The sequence below is a fragment of the Podarcis bocagei genome, assembly GCF_964188305.1.
Source record: "Podarcis bocagei genome assembly, chromosome: 11".
NCBI classification, from domain to species: Eukaryota; Metazoa; Chordata; class Lepidosauria; order Squamata; family Lacertidae; genus Podarcis; species Podarcis bocagei.
In genome coordinates, this window is record NC_138136.1 from 48,435,613 (window position 1) to 48,452,640 (window position 17,028).

A 17,028-nucleotide genomic window follows, 5' to 3' on the forward strand; every position below is an offset into this window, starting at 1 on the left:
GGTGTTCAGGAGCCAAAACGTTCAAGAACTAAGCTGTCCGAAAACCAAAGTACGACTGTATATCATTTAAGAAGCTTGCTTTCAACTCATTTTTTACATTGCTGAAACTGTTCTGTTTTGCTCTATTGCACTAAATTTGGACTTGTACACATTCGCTACTGACAGACATCCCATGGGAAAGAAAGCACTTCCACGTAAGATATGGAATGTGCTAAGGAGCAGTGTTAAGTTTCTGTACTTCTGTACAATTGCTCAGTCTGATTGCAGTGGATAGATCATTTAAACCTCTCCAGCTCTCTCTGTGCCTGAGCACAATACTACATTTCTTGCAAAAAGCACACAAGGGCTTCTGTTCTGCTGCTTTGCCCCTGTGTTTCAGAGAAAGCGTTTTCTTCCTGAATATAGCAAAGCCAAAGTGAAGGGAGAGGGCTGGGAGGAGCATCGCAAGCCGCAGGAACAATGAAATCCCTGGCAGGTTGCGCTAGGCCTTTCACAGCAAGCCATGTCTCCGTGGAAACAAGGTGATAAACTCTAGGCAGGGTAGCACTATGTAAACAAGTAATCTGAGATGGACGGACACTCCCGTCTTCCAGTCACCCTTCGGTGCTCTCCATGGTTCTGCATTAATTACCACAGTCTGTCCAATCAGAAGGGGGAGGTGTAGACCAGGGGCGGGAAGAGATGCTAGGAAAAGACAGGCCCACTTTCCCCAAACTGTACAAAGGAGCGTCTGTAGTTTCAGGTTAGGAGCAACAGGTAACAAATTAAAGGTAAATGGTTTTTTTCTTCATTCCTTTATTGATTGGCTCAGGAAGAGTATCCTTTAATTTAGGTTGATATAGTCCAGCTTTCCTGTGCTCTTTACTTTTTAAAGATACTGCCCATTTTAAAAGTTGATGCATATAGTAGGGTACCAGGAAGCTGTTTATATTTAAAGAATAAGCTCTGTGAACAAAATTGGAGGAAGAACCGATCTGGTTCTAGCACTAGGGGAGGAAACCAAGCTGGGTTTGAATGGGACCTCCTCATGTTGCCGTCAGAGTTTGTGAGTGTGCTTATCTCTACTTTTTTTTACCACCAAATTATTATTAAACTTCATTGGTATTCTGCTTTTGGGCCCGAAGGCCTGCAAAGCAGTGAAGACCAGATTAAAAATACAATAGACAAAACACAATAAAATGCAACAAACAGGCTGTCTGTTGAATTAGCAGTAAATAAATATGACCATATAGTTGGAGATTTATGGCATACTTTTGGAAATCAATGCACAAGAAAGTACACAGGGTTATTCTGTGTAAAGAAAGACGTTTTCCACCGTGCCCATTTCTGCTTCCTCATTTAAGACCAGACTTACTCTCGGGGGACAAAGCAAAGGCAGCTGTTCATCCTGATCGACCATCTGTCTAAATCAGACTTGGCGTTCGAAGGGCTGTTGAGTCCAGGGGTTGTGCAGCACTATGTAGAAAGGTGTTTGGAAGAGATTTGTCACGACTCAGGATTTTCACCATGCCAGTGCAAAAAGAGAGACTGTGTTGGAACAGTAAAAATGGCTGCAGCCAAGGCCAGCAGCTTCCTGCTTTCTGGCAATAGCTTTCTGGCAATAGCCATCTGTGTGATTTCGGCTGTTATATAAGTATTTAAGAAGCAGGTGCATAGGACGATGAATCTGGTTCTTTTCAACTGGATCATAACTGGGTTATTAATGCACTGTTCCCAAATCACTGAGATAAGACTCACTTCTTTATAGCACGTCATCAGTTCCCAAGATGCTGCCACACCATGCTGACTGATGGTTTCAAAGCAGCAAAGTACTAAGAGCTGGTGCCTCCTTGAGGCAGCTCCTGTATTCCTCAACTTTGATTCACTTACGGAATTCACTGCCACAAGATATGCTGATGCCCACTAATATTAGATGGCTTTAAAGAATGGATAAACAGAGGGTCTGTGCTACCCCTTTATTAGCTATGATAATAATAATAATAATAATAATTTATTATTTATACCCCGCCCATCTGGCCGGGCCTCCCCAGCCACTCTGGGCGGCTTCCATAAAAACCAAAAATACAGTAAAATGTCACACGTTAAAAACTTCCCTGAACAGGGCTGCCTTAAGATGTCTCCTGAATGTCAGATAGTTGTTTATCGCTTTGACATCTGCTGGAAGGGTGTTCCACAGGGCGGGCGCCACTACCGAGAAGGCCCTCTGCCTGGTTCCCTGTAGCTTTGCTTCTCGCAGTGAGGGAACCGCCAGAAGGCCCTCGGCGCTGGACCTCAGCGTCCGGGCAGACTGATGGGGGTGGAGACGCTCCTTCAGGTATACTGGACCGAGGCCGTTTAGGGCTTTAAAGGTCAGCACCAACACTTTGAATTGTGCTCGGAAACGTACTGGGAGCCAATGCAGGTCTTTCAAGACCGGTGTTATATGGTCTCGGCGGCCGCTCCCAGTCACCAGTCTAGCTGCCGCATTCTGGATTAGTTGTAGTTTCCGCGTCACCTTCAAAGGTAGCCCCACGTAGAGCGCATTGCAGTAGTCCAAGCGGGAGATAACCAGAGCATGCACCACTCTGGCGAGACAGTCCGCAGGCAGATAGGGTCTCAGCCTACGTACCAGATGGAGCTGGTAAACAGCTGCCCTGGACACAGATTTGACCTGTGCCTCCATGGACAGCCGTGAGTCCAAAATGACTCCCAGGCTGCGCACCTGGTCCTTCAGGGGCACAGTTACCCCATTCAGGACCAGGGAATCCTCCACACCTGCCCGCCTCCTGTCCCCCAAAAACAGTACTTCTGTCTTGTCAGGATTCAACCTCAATCTGTTAGCCGCCATCCATCCTCCAACCGCCTCCAGACACTCACACAGGACCTTCACCGCCTTCACTGGTTCTGATTTAAAAGAGAGGTAGAGCTGGGTGTCATCCGCATACTGATGAACACCCAGCCCAAACCTCCTGATGATCTCTCCCAGCGGCTTCATATAGATGTTAAAAAGCATGGGGGAGAGGACAGAACCCTGAGGCACCCCACAAGTGAGGGCCCAAGGGTCTGAACACTCATCCCCCACCACCACTTTCTGAACACGGCCCAGGAGGAAGGAGCGGAACCACTGTATAACAGTGCCCCCAGCTCCCAGCCCCTCAAGACGGTCCAGAAGGATGCTATGGTCGATGGTATCAAACGCCGCTGAGAGATCCAGCAGAACTAGGAAACAGCTCTCACCTTTGTCCCTAGCCCGCCGGAGATCATCAACCAGTGCGACCAAGGCAGTTTCAGTCCCATGATGAGGCCTGAATCCCGACTGGAAGGGATCCAAATGGTCCGCTTCTTCCAGGCGTGCCTGGAGTTGTTCAGCAACCACTCGCTCAATCACCTTGCCCAGGAATGGAAGATTTGAGACTGGGCGATAGTTGGCCATCGTGGCCGCATCTAAAGATGGTTTTTTAAGAAGCGGTTTAATAACCGCCTCTTTCAGCGGGTCTGGGAAGGCTCCCTCACGGAGGGAAGCATTCACCACCCCACGAAGCCCATCGCCCAGTCCTTCCCGGCTAGCTTTTATAAGCCAGGATGGGCAAGGATCCAGGAGACAGGTGGTTGGTTTCACTCGTCCAAGCAGCCTGTCCACATCCTCGGAGGTAACAGATTGAAATTGATCCCACTCAACTTGACTAGACAGAACTCTAGCACTCTCCCGCCCCGGCCCTGCTCCCACGGTGGAGTCTACTTCTTCCCGAATCTGGGCGATTTTATCTGCAAAAAACTTTGCAAAATCATTGCAGGAGAACATGTGGCCCGTACTGGGCCCCGATGTTGCAGGTGGTTCCGCTAAATTGTGAACCACCTGAAAAAGTCTCCTGCTGCTGTTTTCTGCAGATGCAATAGAGGCGGTGAAGAAATTCTTCTTCGCCGTCGCTATCGCCACTTGGTAGGCTCGACGTTGAGCTCTAACCTGTGTCCGGTCAGATTCGGAATGAGTTATCCGCCACCGGCGCTCTAGCCGTCTCAACGATTGTTTCATTGCCCTCAGATCCGTGGAAAACCACGGGGCTGTCCGGGCTCCATGCAATCGGAGAGGGCGCTTCGGAGCCAAACAGTCAATAGCCCTGGTTAACTCCACATTCCAGCGGGCCACCAGGGAATCGGCTGAAAGGCCATCAACATGGGATAAAGCATCCCCTACCACTCTCTGGAAACCATTTGGATCCATTAAGTGGCGGGGGCGGACCATCCGAATTGGTCCCACCTCCCTGCAGAGGGGATGGGTCGCAGAGAAGTCCAGTTGCACCAGGAAGTGATCTGACCATGGCACTTCTTTCATTTCGCTTTTACTTAGTGTCAGATCACCAACATCCATAGAGGTAAACACCAGGTCCAAGGCATGTCCACGGCTATGGGTTGGGCCAGACTTATTCAGGGACAGCCCCATGGAGGCCATGCTTTCCACGAAGTCCCAAGCGGCCCCTTGTAAGGTCGTGTCGGCATGGATGTTAAAATCCCCTAGGACGACCAGGCTAGGTGTCTCCAGGAGAACATCCGCCACGACCTGGAGCAGCTCGGGCAGGGAATCCTTGGTGCAGCGGGGAGGTCGGTACACCAAAAGGAATCCTGTACTGCCCCTATTGCCCAACTTCCAGAACATGCACTCAGAAAACTGGGTCTTCCCAATAGGACGCCTGGTGCAAACTAATGACTTCCTAAAAATCACTGCAACCCCCCCTCCCCGCCCACGTGACCTGGGTTGCTGTGCGTAAGAGAAACCTGGTGGACAAGCAGCGGCAAGGACAGGCCCATCTGCTTCATCCAACCAAGTCTCTGTTACACATGCCAGGTCAAATCCTCCATCCATGATCAAGTCATGGATGGCAGTGGTCTTACGAATCATTGACCTGGCATTGCACAGCAGCACCTTCAGGTCACGTGGGTATCCCTTGCTGATTCTAGTATCCATCCGGACAGGACCAGACCCGGAGGCAGGGATAGTCCTCAGACAGCGACTAAACCTGCCTCCTCTGTAATGACATGGTCTGGTCTTAGCGTAACTCCTCCTCCTACCCGTGATCACTGAGATCGGTTGTCCCAGTGCATCCCCCCCTGTGGAACATGCCCCAGCCATTTTGTGGGCTGGGGCCCACTCCCCGGCAGCCCTGAACCCTCCCCCTAAAAACAAAATAACACCTTAAACAAACAAACAAAACCAATAAAACAATACAAACAAAAAAATGTAAAAATTACAGAAACATCAAAATAAAAAAAATAATAATTCCCCAAGCCCAACCAAACATCCATCCCACCCCCACCCCCCACATACAAAAAATCCAAAGAAAATTTTTAAAAAACATTTTAAAAACACTCTGTGCCTCTCCGGCAGTAACAACTGTCCTAGTGAGGCCTGTCAGGCCCTACCCCGGGCCAGGTGGTAAGTGGCAGGGAGGAGCAGGGCCCTCAGGCACTCACTCAGGGGACTCCTCCTGGGCAGCAGGCAGCAAGCAGCACGCAGTCCTTGTGAGGCTTCAGGCCCCGCCCCAGGCCAGATGGTAAGTGGCAAAAGCAGGGCCCACAAGCACTCACTCAGGGAGTCTTCCTGGGCAGCAGGCAGCAAGCAGCACGCAGTCCTTGTGAGGCTTCAGGCCCCGCCCCAAGCCAGATGGTAAGTGGCAAAAGCAGGGCCCACAAGCACTCACTCAGGGAGTCTTCCTGGGCAGCAGGCAGCAAGCAGCACGCAGTCCTTGTGAGGCTTCAGGCCCCGCCCCAGGCCAGATGGTAAGTGGCAAAAGCAGGGCCCACAAGCACTCACTCAGGGAGTCTTCCTGGGCAGCAGGCCGCAAGCAGCACGCAGTCCTTGTGAGGCTTCAGGCCCCGCCCCAGGCCAGATGGTAAGTGGCAAAAGCAGGGCCCACAAGCACTCACTCAGGGAGTCTTCCTGGGCAGCAGGCCGCAAGCAGCACGCAGTCCTTGTGAGGCCCCAGGCCCCGCCCCAAGCCAGATGGTAAGTGGCAAGAGCAGGGCCCACAAGCACTCACTCAGGGAGTCTTCCTGGGCAGCAGGCAGCAAGCAGCACGCAGTCCTTGTGAGGCCCCAGGCCCCGCCCCAGGCCAGATGGTAAGTGGCCAAAGCAGGGCCCACAAGCACTCACTCAGGGAGTCTTCCTGGGCAGCAGGCAGCAAGCAGCACGCAGTCCTTGTGAGGCCCCAGGCCCCGCCCCAAGCCAGATGGTAAGTGGCCAAAGCAGGGCCCACAAGCACTCACTCAGGGAGTCTTCCTGGGCAGCAGGCAGCAAGCAGCACGCAGTCCTTGTGAGGCCCCAGGCCCCGCCCCAGGCCAGATGGTAAGTGGCCAAAGCAGGGCCCACAAGCACTCACTCAGGGAGTCTTCCTGGGCAGCAGGCCGCAAGCAGCACGCAGTCCTTATGAGGCCCCAGGCCCCGCCTCAAGCCAGATGGTAAGTGGCAAAAGCAGGGCCCACAAGCACTCACTCAGGGAGTCTTCCTGGGCAGCAGGCAGCAAGCAGCACGCAGTCCTTGTGAGGCCCCAGGCCCCGCCCCAAGCCAGATGGTAAGTGGCCAAAGCAGGGCCCACAAGCACTCACTCAGGGAGTCTTCCTGGGCAGCCCATTCTTAAACACTGTATGAAGGAGATCCTGCCCATATTCTTCAAGGTCTCCCTTGCCTTCTTCTAGCGTAACGAAGGCTAAATGATGGCTAAATGGAAAATTCATGTTCAATGGCAGTGCCTCTATGGATAACAGATGTTGAGGACAAACATCAGAAGTGAAAGCATGCACAATGGTGCCATATTAAATGAGATGGCTCATGTAAGGATCTACTTTCTAGAACTTTTTTTTTTTTAGTGCATCTGAGCCAAAACTTAAAGGAGGAATGGCTGACTTGCATATACTTGGAGGCCATGTTATTCCAGTTGTAAGGTAAAGGGACCCCTGACTGTTAGGTCCAGTTGTGGCCGACTCTGGGGTTGCGGCACTCATCTTGCTTTACTGGCCGAGGGAGCTGGCGTACAGCTTTCGGGTCATGTGGCCAGCATGACTAAGCTGCTTCTGGTGAACCAGAGCAGCGCACAGAAACGCCGTTTACCTTCCCTCCGGAGCGGTACCTATTTATCTACTTGCACTTTGACGTGCTTTCGAACGGCTAGGTTGGCAGGAGCAGGGACCGAGCAATGGGAGCTCACCCCATTGAGGGGATTCGAACCGCCGACCTTCCGATCGGCAAGCCCTAGGCTCAGTTGTTTAACCCACAGTGCCACTCGCGTTCCTATTCCAGCTGTAGTCCTAATCAATTAATTTATATACTACATTTCCTGCAAATCCATCAGTGTTCAAAGCTATGCACATTCTAAAAACAGAAGTATCATAACCTGAAGGCCATAAGTAGTTTTATTTTATTTGCCACACATTTTGAAATGCCTTCATAGGTGGCCATGCTCTTTAATAAATTCTCAATTGACTAGGAAACAAAACCTTTATAAGGGAAGCAACACCAAGCCTCTCTCACGCAGCTTTTGAATGTTTCCATTTGAAGAAATTTAATAGCCTTTCATGGCCATTGAAGCTGCAGTCCTATATGTACATGCATGTGGGAGTAAGTCCCACGTAACTCCTTTTGAATAGACATGTACTGTATAGGCAGAGTCAACAAAGAGACCGTGACACCAGAAAGACTAACAACAAATTGTTATAGAGGAGGTTCAGTGACAGGGCACACGCACTGCATGCAAAAGTTCCCCTGTTCAGTCCTTGGCATCTTCACTTGAAGAGCGACGGCCAGAATAGCCAATCTTGGGCCAGATGGACCGAAGGCCTGCCTCGGAATAAGACTACTTCCCATGTTTCTTTCTTAGTGTACAATCCTCGCTTGGCGTGGGTTAACGTAGTAGTGGAAGCTGGTCAGGCAGGTTGCTGCACCAATCTGAAGCTGGCATAGTGACTGAACCCAGTTCAGGCCTGATGCTGTCTTGTGATGGCAGTGGGGCCTGCTAGAAATCCAATGGATCCCGGGGCAGCTCAGCCACCCTCACCCCCACCCCCAAACAACCCATTTCAGGGCTTTCCACTGGCTGCCTTCTATCCACCTGTAACTTCAGTGGATGGAAGCAGGATCTTAGAACCAGTGCAATGATGCTGTCGTCAATCTGCAAGTGGAGGCCAGCTAAGCTCAGGAAAGGAACATCTCTGCCCAAATCAAACCCCGACCCCAGCAAAAAAGGACGGGGTTGTTGTTAAGTTTCTTAGGTGCAGAAGTGCTTTCAACATTTTTCTTTTCTTTTAAAAATTGCCACAGAATTATATTCACAATCCCTTTGGAAACTACCGTATTTTTCTGTGTATAAGACGCCCCCATGTATAAGATGCCCCCTACTTTTGGGGACCCCAAATTAAGAAAATGGGCATATTCACTATCTGTGTATAAGACGCCCCCAGATTTTTAACCTTATTTTAAAGTAAAAAAATCTAGTCTTATACACGGAAAAATACGGTACTTTCTTTTTAAACATTAAACTTTTTTGTCAGAAAAGTCTTGTGCAAGAAATGTATAAAGAAAAAAGAACAATATAAATATTTTTTAAAATATACAAGAGACAAATGAAAAATGAGACTTCCACAATATGAAAAAGATTGGGCCAAGGAGAAATTAAGCAAAGAGAAATATATTAGGAAAAACCAGGCAGAGGGCTTCTTGGTAGTGGCGCCCGCCCTATGGAATGCCCTCCCACCAGATGTCAAGGAAATAAACAACTATCTGACTTTTAGAAGACATCTGAAGGCAGCCCTGTTATGGGAAGTTTTTAATGTTTGATCTTTTATTGAGTTTTCAATATCCTGTTGGAAGCCGCCCAGAGTGACTGAGGAGGCCCAGCCAGATGGTCGGGGTGTAAGTTGTTATTATTATTTATTTATTTATTTATTTATTTATTTATTTATTTGTTTGATAGATAAACTTAGAGAGTATGCTGACAATGAAGTTGACACGGACTAGGGACATAGTAAAAAAAGAAAGATGTTTTTAAATGTGCTGCGAAAAGAGCCTGTGGAACACAGAAATTCCACATGAAAGGGGGAAAATCAGTATTATGTTTTGTTTTGAGTCAGGGTAGAAAACCCCCCTTTCTGTACCCAAATGGTTTGCCCTAGCACCCCTTGTTTGGCCTACTGCCTGAGGTTTTATGGAGGAGGATGCTCCATCACCAGTGCTGAAGTAAGGTTCAGCTGCCAGTCCAGTCCATTTCTGTTGGGGGGGGCTATCTTAACCTATAAATTATATGTATATATTATTAATTAACATTTTGGAGAATATTTCCCCTTTTTAAATACCACTTACAGCACTTTCTTGGGTTTCCAAGTCTAAGATGTGTTGCTACACTGAGGAAAAAATGTGTGCATCATTCAAAACCTAATATGTTTGTACTATGTTCTTAGTAGATCTTTGTATTTCTTCTTAAGGGAAGGTTGAAATTCCAGTTTAGCGCAATGACCTTTTGGACTGATACTATCAGAGGGTTGCAAAACCATTTCTGAGAATTCATTAATTGGCTGTTTTGGAAAAAAAAGAAATCTAGATTTCACTGCTAGCTAGATATAACAGCAGAACATATTTTGCATATTTGGCAAACATTCTTGAGTTGTACATACACACCTTGAAGAAATCCTCCTTTTCTTTTCTTTTCACTCCAACACACACATAGATTTATATTCTGGATTATTTAGCAGAAGGGAATCTTGGCGATGGATGGGAAAAGATCTATGCCAGATCCGTCCTCTGCCAAATGAGGGATTTCCCAAGTGAAGAGATGCTAAATCATTTAGGCTGCAACATAATGCACAGATTTGGTAGTAAGCTTCAGTGAAATATAGGAGTCGTTTTCAAGCAAACATTCGGAAGCTCTGGTTGTATACTTTGTAAATTACTATTCACCAAACCTCCATTGCTGTACAGTGGTACCTCGGGTTAAGTACTTAATTCGTTCTGGAGGTCCGTTCTTAACCTGAAACTGTTCTTAACCTGAAGCACCACTTTAGCTAATGGGGCCTCCAGCTGCTGGAGCACGATTTCTGTTCTCATCCTGAAGCAAAGTTCTTAACCCAAGATAATATTTCTGAGTTAGCAGAGTCTGTAACCTGAAGCGTATGTAACCTGAAGCAAATGTAACCCGAGGCACCACTGTACTGGAGAGACACGGCCAGGTTTGAGGAAGCTGCCCTTCAAGCCTGACAAACTACACACATAAAATTCTACAAAACGTATACATTATGGAAAAGTGGCCGAATATTGTGACTGAATCCTTTTCTTCAGTTGACTGACTCACACATTGCATCTCAGAATTCATCCATTGCATTTTTACATTCATCCATTCTGTTTTATTTTTAAAACTCCCCTTGCAAAAGCCTTTGCAACCAGACTCATATATGTGTATGCGCTTTTTATGTACAGGTGTGGACATACAAACAGAACATCTTCACTCCAGTAAATGAAGCTCCTTCTTATGAGTACGGTTGCCAACATTTTTGCCATTTTTTTCTCTCCTAGATGCCTGGTACAGCGAGACATGACCGGGAGATGGCAATCCGGGCCAAAAGAGACCTTGCCAAAACTACAGATCCAATCGATAGACTTCGCCTTCAGTGCCTAGCAAGGGGCTCTGCTGGCATCAAAGGCCTTGCCAGGTAAAATGAGTTCATGAGGTAAATTATTAAACCAGCCCACATTCTTCTGTAGGCCAGGAGATTACTGAAGCACAGCTGGCCTTGCTTAATAGACATTTGGATTTCCGTGTTCTGTTTCCAGAGGCCCTCAAGCACTGATGTTATGAGGCAGCCAAACTGTCAAGAAAGAGAAAATACTTACCTGAACCAGTTAAAGGCTGTAGGGGCCTCATTACACCTGAATTCACTTCACAGCTCATGAACTCACATAATGTTAAATATAACTGTAGAGTTGGAAGGGACCCAGTGGGTTATCTAGTCCAACCCCCCTGCATTGCAGAAATGGGCTGAAGGCAATGGTAAGAGGGCTTGGAAAATGAGGAATGAGGGAAGGAAAGTCATAGGCTCCTAACAGCATCACTTAGGGCAAAACTATTCAACTGTAGCTTGCAAAAGGCAGCATAAAATGCATGATTGTCAATAACAGCACAGAAGTACTGATGATGAGTTAAAGCAATGAAAGTAGGTGTTTTTTTCTGTAGCAAACTCAAGCAACTGCCTTGAACCTTAGAAATAACATTAACTATTTGGGGGACTATAGGACTTGAAGCTGCACATTTCATTTGCAATATCTGAAAACAGAGTCCAGATTTACTTATTGGTATGCTAGTCTTTGGCTGATAGGGCTCCGTGAATGACTTATATACAGTTAGAACAAGACATGTCTTTTGTAATCTAAAAGGCATGACACAAAAGGAGAAAGAGAGAGGGAGGATGGAATGGAAACAGTTCAGATGAATGCTACACATTTATTTATTTTTACATAGGAGCTGACTGAGCTGCCCTATTGGATGAAAAAGGATTGTGTTGTTTCTTTTCTCTTGAATGCCTGTGTGCTAGCTTCTTGATATCAGTGTCTGCTCTCTATTCCTCTTCCATCCTCTTTTATTTTATTACTCTTTTCTTCAAAGTGGCCCTTCTCTTCTTCAGGGTCTTTCGAATCATGGATGATGACAACAGCAGGACTATCGATTTCAAAGAGTTCTTGAAAGGCCTCAATGATTACGCTGTGATGATTGACAAAGACGAAGCTGAAAAGATCTTCAAGATCTTTGATAAAGATGGGAGTGGAACAATAGACTTTGATGAATTTCTCATAACATTAAGGGTAAGGCTCTTTTATTTTAAAAAAAACAGAAATGCTTTCTGTGTCATAGAAATATAGAATGGTAAATTTAGTGCAAAAGGGTCTTAAGCAGTGCTTTTTTCTGGTGGGACACAGGGGGGACTCATACCCCTAACCATTTTGTGAATCTAAGTTTGGCCTCATTGAGGGGCAGTATTTAAATATGAGTAGGAAAATGAGAGTACCTCTAAACATTTTTTTTAGAAGAAAAGCACTGGTCTTAAGTGTAACAAAAATATAATTTAACCATTGTTTAATAAATAAGGGCTTACTGTGATCACCTGGACTCTGTTCAGCAGCTTAACCACGGTTTATTAGTCACAAACAAACCACACACATAGGCCATGGTTTGTTGTTGGTTTATAAACTTTGGTTAATGTTAACAATGGCCATAGCTGTCAACTTACAGATTTGAAAATAAGGGGCCAGCAGCCAAAATAAGGGGCCTGCAGCCTCACCTGTTCCAGGCACTCCAGTCTTCCTGTCCTCCTGCAGTCTGGTCAAACTCATGCTGGTAGCTTCGAGAACACTGTCCAACCAGAGGTTCAACAGAATAGAATCTGAATCACATGCACCACAAGGCCTATGCAGCCTCAACTTAAGATGGCTCCCCGGCCTGGCTTTGCACTGCAAAGTTTGCAGCAGCACGTGCAACAAAATGGCGTCCAGCATTCAAAAAACCCCTCAGCCACACACAAGGCATGCAAGCTCCACCCCCCAGTCGTTCTTAGACTTCTTATTGGGTGAGCAACACAGCCAAGCAACACAGTTGGAGCCTTCCTCCTCCCTGGCCGGCAGGGAGGGAGGGAGAGGAGCTGCTTCCTTTGAAATTTAAGGGACATCATTTAAGGGACATCCATCAATAAGGGACAGTAGCGGGACATGGCGCTGGAATAAGGGACTGTCCCTTCAAATGAGGGGCACTTGACAGCTATGACAATGGCTTCCCATTGCATGTGAGCCAGGCAATAGCTACCATATTCGCCCGAATATAAGCCGCATCCGAATATAAACCACACCTTTAAAATTGGAGGAGGGAAAAGAAAAAAAGAAAAAATACCCAAATATAAGCTGCTCCCTTCCTTGCTGCTCCTGGCTGCATACTGGGGGTGGGGGGCTGCGCTGCGTTGCCAGCGGCCTTTCCCCTTGCTCGCTCTCTCCCTTCCTGGTCTTGGGAGAAGACGGGATACTACGCACGAGGCAGGCGCTCCTTTGCCATGCTCCTGGCTGCATACCGTAAGGTTGCAAATATAAGCCACACTTTAACTTTTCACAGTCGGAATTTGGGGGGGGGGGAAGTGAGGCTTATATTCAGGCCAATACGGTACTATAAAAGCTTATGAATTCTATTTTGAAAACACACCTGCAATGTACCATTTCCTTTTGTGGATGGTGATTCATAAAAAGCTCCATGGTGGTGAAATGAAACAGTCATGAAAGGCCAAAGTAAGTTATATGAAAATACAATTATATGCAGCCCATATTCACTTTGGAGCAGGTCCCTGTATGTTCATTGGCCTTGCTCACTAGTAAGTGTATGTAGGCTAGTAGCCTCAGTATATTAACCAATCCTTTGAAATCTGTTTTAAGCTCCTTTCACATGGCTGTATGCATTCCATCATGCCCTATGTAAATGCCCATACATGAAGGGATGGGGTTCGTTTTGTTAGCTCTGCCTCAAACACTGCTTGGTTGTCATGTGCACAGGATTTTATGCCTGCCCATCTAACTGTATGCAAACGAGCCTCCTTCCGGTGTTACATTTCTCCCCTTGTGGGGGGGAAGTGGGGCTGAGAGTGCCCTCCACAAGTTGGAGGGCAAACCTCTGAACATCCTGTACTCAGGAAGGCTCTCCATACAATTTAAAACCCTGATCACAAATGATTATACCGTAATAAATATATTAGTCTGTGGGGTACCATACAAGTATGTTGCTTTTCCTGCAGATGGCAACCCCTCTGATTTTATGAACACAGTCTTCCAATGGTGAATCGGCATTCCTATCCTTTCTATCATTTATCCCAGGTCTATAAAGCAGGATATAAGTCCTTTATGATCAAATGGGTCCTGCAACCTTCCTTTTGGTGACCCAAAGCCCTATGAACACATTAAAGGAAATGCAGCCAATCTGCCGATATTTTTATTACAGTAATAGCGTTGGTCGGTACAAAGACCCTGCTGGACATGGGTGACGATCCAATGACTTTACTATGTTCATTTGTTGGTGTTGTTGTTTTAAAGCCTCCCATGTCTAACGCAAGAAAAGAAGTCATTATGCAAGCATTTCGAAAGCTAGACAAGACCGGGGATGGGATTGTCACCATTGAAGATTTACGAGGAGTCTACAATGCAAAACACCATCCCAAGTACCAGAATGGGGAATGGTCTGAAGAGCAAGTTTTCAGGCTGTTTCTGGATAACTTCGATTCGCCTTATGATAAAGATGGACAGGCAAGTGAAATATTGCAGGTTGACAGGAAGGTGGCGCCTTTGTAACGTTTAAGGGTTTTGCTTTAAAAAAACAAGACAGTTGGCACAATAATTACACATAGTGCAGAAAATTAGGCATAGACAGAGCCTAGGACTTGCCGATCAGAAGGTCGGCGATTCGAATCCCGCGACGGGGTGAGCTCCCGTTGCTCGGCCCCTGCCCCTGCCAACCTAGCAGTTCGAAAGCACGTCAAAGTGCAAGTAGATAAATAGGTACCGCTCCAGCAGGAAGGTAAACAGCGTTTCCGTACGCTGCTCTGGTTTGCCAGAAGCGGCTCAGTCATGCTGGCCACATGACCCGGAAGCTGTATGCCAGCTCTCTTGGCCAATAAAGTAAGATGAGTGCCGCAACCCCAGAGTCGGTCACGACTGGGCCTAATGGCCAGGGGTCCCTTTGCCTTTATCTTTACTAGCCATGTTGCAGATGGATGCAGACTGGCTTCTGAATTCCAGTTGCTGGAAACCACAGGAGGAAGCTATTGCTTCCTGCTCCTGCGTGAAGGTTTCTCACTGGCACCTGGCTGGCTGCCACGAGATCAGGATGCTGGACTAGATGGGCCTGATCCAGCAAGCTCTTCTTATTCCCTTGCTCTTTCATGAACAGTAGTTGGATGGGTGGGGAACGGGATATGTGAACTCCATGGGGGTTTGACCAGTGAGCAGGAGTGGAGGAGACAACCTTTGTGTTTGTACGCCTTAACATGCAAACTTCCTATGGCATTTACATCCCACTTTTTTTTACCATTACCCTTCAACAACTGTTTTCTATGTTCCAGTGCCCTGGGACTCTAAGGAGGATCAACGCACTGATTGCTCAATGTGCCTTTTACTAACAAGGCCTTCCATTGCAAATAATAGCTGGATGACCCTCATAATGTGTTCTTTGCTGTAGGGAAAGGGAAAGAAGGACTCCATAATGGGAATTCCCATCTCATGTTCAGCTTTTTATTTTCTGCTGTCATGGACTCCGCATTTCCCCCTTTCTCATAAGGTTCCTTCTGAAAACCGGATGCCTTCTAGATGTAGTTGGACTACCACCTCCATTGGTTCCAGACAGGAGGACTCAGTGGTGAGGGATGATGGGAGTTATAGTCCAAAACATCTGGAGGGAAAGGCATCAATACATATTCCATGTGGAGCAATTTCCTTCTTGATTTCTTGTCTGTGGTAAGACAAGGCGAGACAAATGAAGATATTATTTTTTTCCCCTTTACAATTCCTCTACTTTAGGTTACACCAGAAGAATTTATGAACTATTACGCAGGTGTCAGCGCTTCAATAGACACAGATGTCTACTTCATTGTGATGATGAAAAACGCTTGGAAAATCTGATTTTGTTATTGTAATGCAAAGTGCTGCTGCTGCTGCTGCTGCTGCTGCTGCTGCTGTTGTCATTGTAAACATCTCCTAAGCCTCATCATATACAGGACAGTGCTGCTGTATTCAGAGCAGTAACCAGCTGCACCATTCCTAGAAGAAGCAATAGCCAAAATTATCACCGCGCCTATTATTTTGGGAAGACTGATCTCACTGAGGAACTGTGCTTTTTCTTTCAGCAAACAGGGATTCCTAATGTAACAAATGTGAACAGGGGTCAGGAGGACAGAAGTACTGCTTAAGTCAGGGATGATAAGCCCTTCCTCCACCTGCTGCTTTTCCTCAACTCCTTTCCTTGCCCCCAGTTTCCTAGCCTCATTACTACCCCCTCAGTCAGGCTCTGAGATCAGTAATAAGAGGGGGAAGCAATATCTGGGGAGGGGTTGCAGGAAGAAAAGTGGTGGGTGGGGAAGCATCACACCTGAAATTCCTCCCTGTACATTATTCAGCAAACACAAGGTTGGGAATGCTGGGTTGCATCCAATGATGGTTTAGCCTTAGCACAGGGGCGAGGAAGCTTTTTCACACTCCCCAGGGCCACATTCCCTTCTGGCCAACCTTCCAGGGGGGCCACATGGCAGTGGTGGGTGGAGCCAGAGGCAAAAGTGGGTGGAGCAACAAGTGAAGAAGTTACCTTTGTATGCAGCAGGCTAGAGTCTGCACACACAACCCTCTATATCCTCTAGTCCAGGGGTAGGCAACCTAAGACTCACACAACCCTCTATATCCTCTAGTCCAGGGGTAGGCAACCTAAGGCCCGGGGGCCGGATGTGGCCCATTCGCCTTCTCAAACTGGCCCGTAGATGGTCCAGGAATCAGTGTGTTTTTACAAGAGTAGAATGTGTGCTTTTATTTAAAATGCATCTCTGGGTTATTTGTGGGGCACAGGAATTCGTTCGTTATTTTTTTTCAAAATATAGTCCAGCCCCCCACAAGGTCTGCGGGATGGTGGACCGGCCCATGGCTAAAAAAGGTTGCTGACCCCTGCTCTAGTCAGACAAACAAGAGGCATTATCAGAGCTGGAGGACATTTTCATCCAGGCAAAAAACACCTGGGGTTGGAAGCAAGGTCAGTGAGGGGTCTGGTCTGAGGAGAGGGGTGTGAGGCCCAGGGAGAATGTGAGGGCCAGATAGAAAAGCCTGTAGGGCTGCATTTGCGGTTCCCCACTCCTGACTTTGTGCATGAACAAGGCCGGGCACCTGAATTTTGTTGATCCCTCATACCCACTTAATTTCCCTCTCCACTGAAAAGCTGTTCCTGAGGATTGTGGGGGACCCACTTGTCAGGTTTGTGGTAGGTGAGTGGAGGGCAGAACAGTAAAAATGGG

The 17,028-nt window shown here is 47.2% G+C and overlaps 1 protein-coding gene across 2 annotated transcripts; it reads left to right on the plus strand.

The window, feature by feature from the left end:
• Positions 1–578: 578 nt before the first annotated feature.
• Positions 579–16,401, plus strand: CAPSL (calcyphosine like). 2 transcript variants are annotated; one of them, XM_081213249.1, is made up of 5 exons: positions 579–770; positions 10,532–10,668; positions 11,638–11,815; positions 14,075–14,284; positions 15,554–16,401. In XM_081213249.1, the coding sequence occupies exons 2-5, from the start codon at positions 10,532–10,534 to the stop codon at positions 15,653–15,655; spliced, it is 627 nt and encodes a 208-aa protein (XP_081069375.1). In that variant the 5' UTR covers positions 579–770; the 3' UTR covers positions 15,656–16,401. The 2 variants fall into 2 exon arrangements, with proteins under 2 accessions (XP_081069375.1, XP_081069376.1); XM_081213250.1 differs by lacking the exon at positions 579–770 and adding an exon at positions 8,731–8,882.
• The last annotated feature ends 627 nt before the right edge of the window (positions 16,402–17,028 follow it).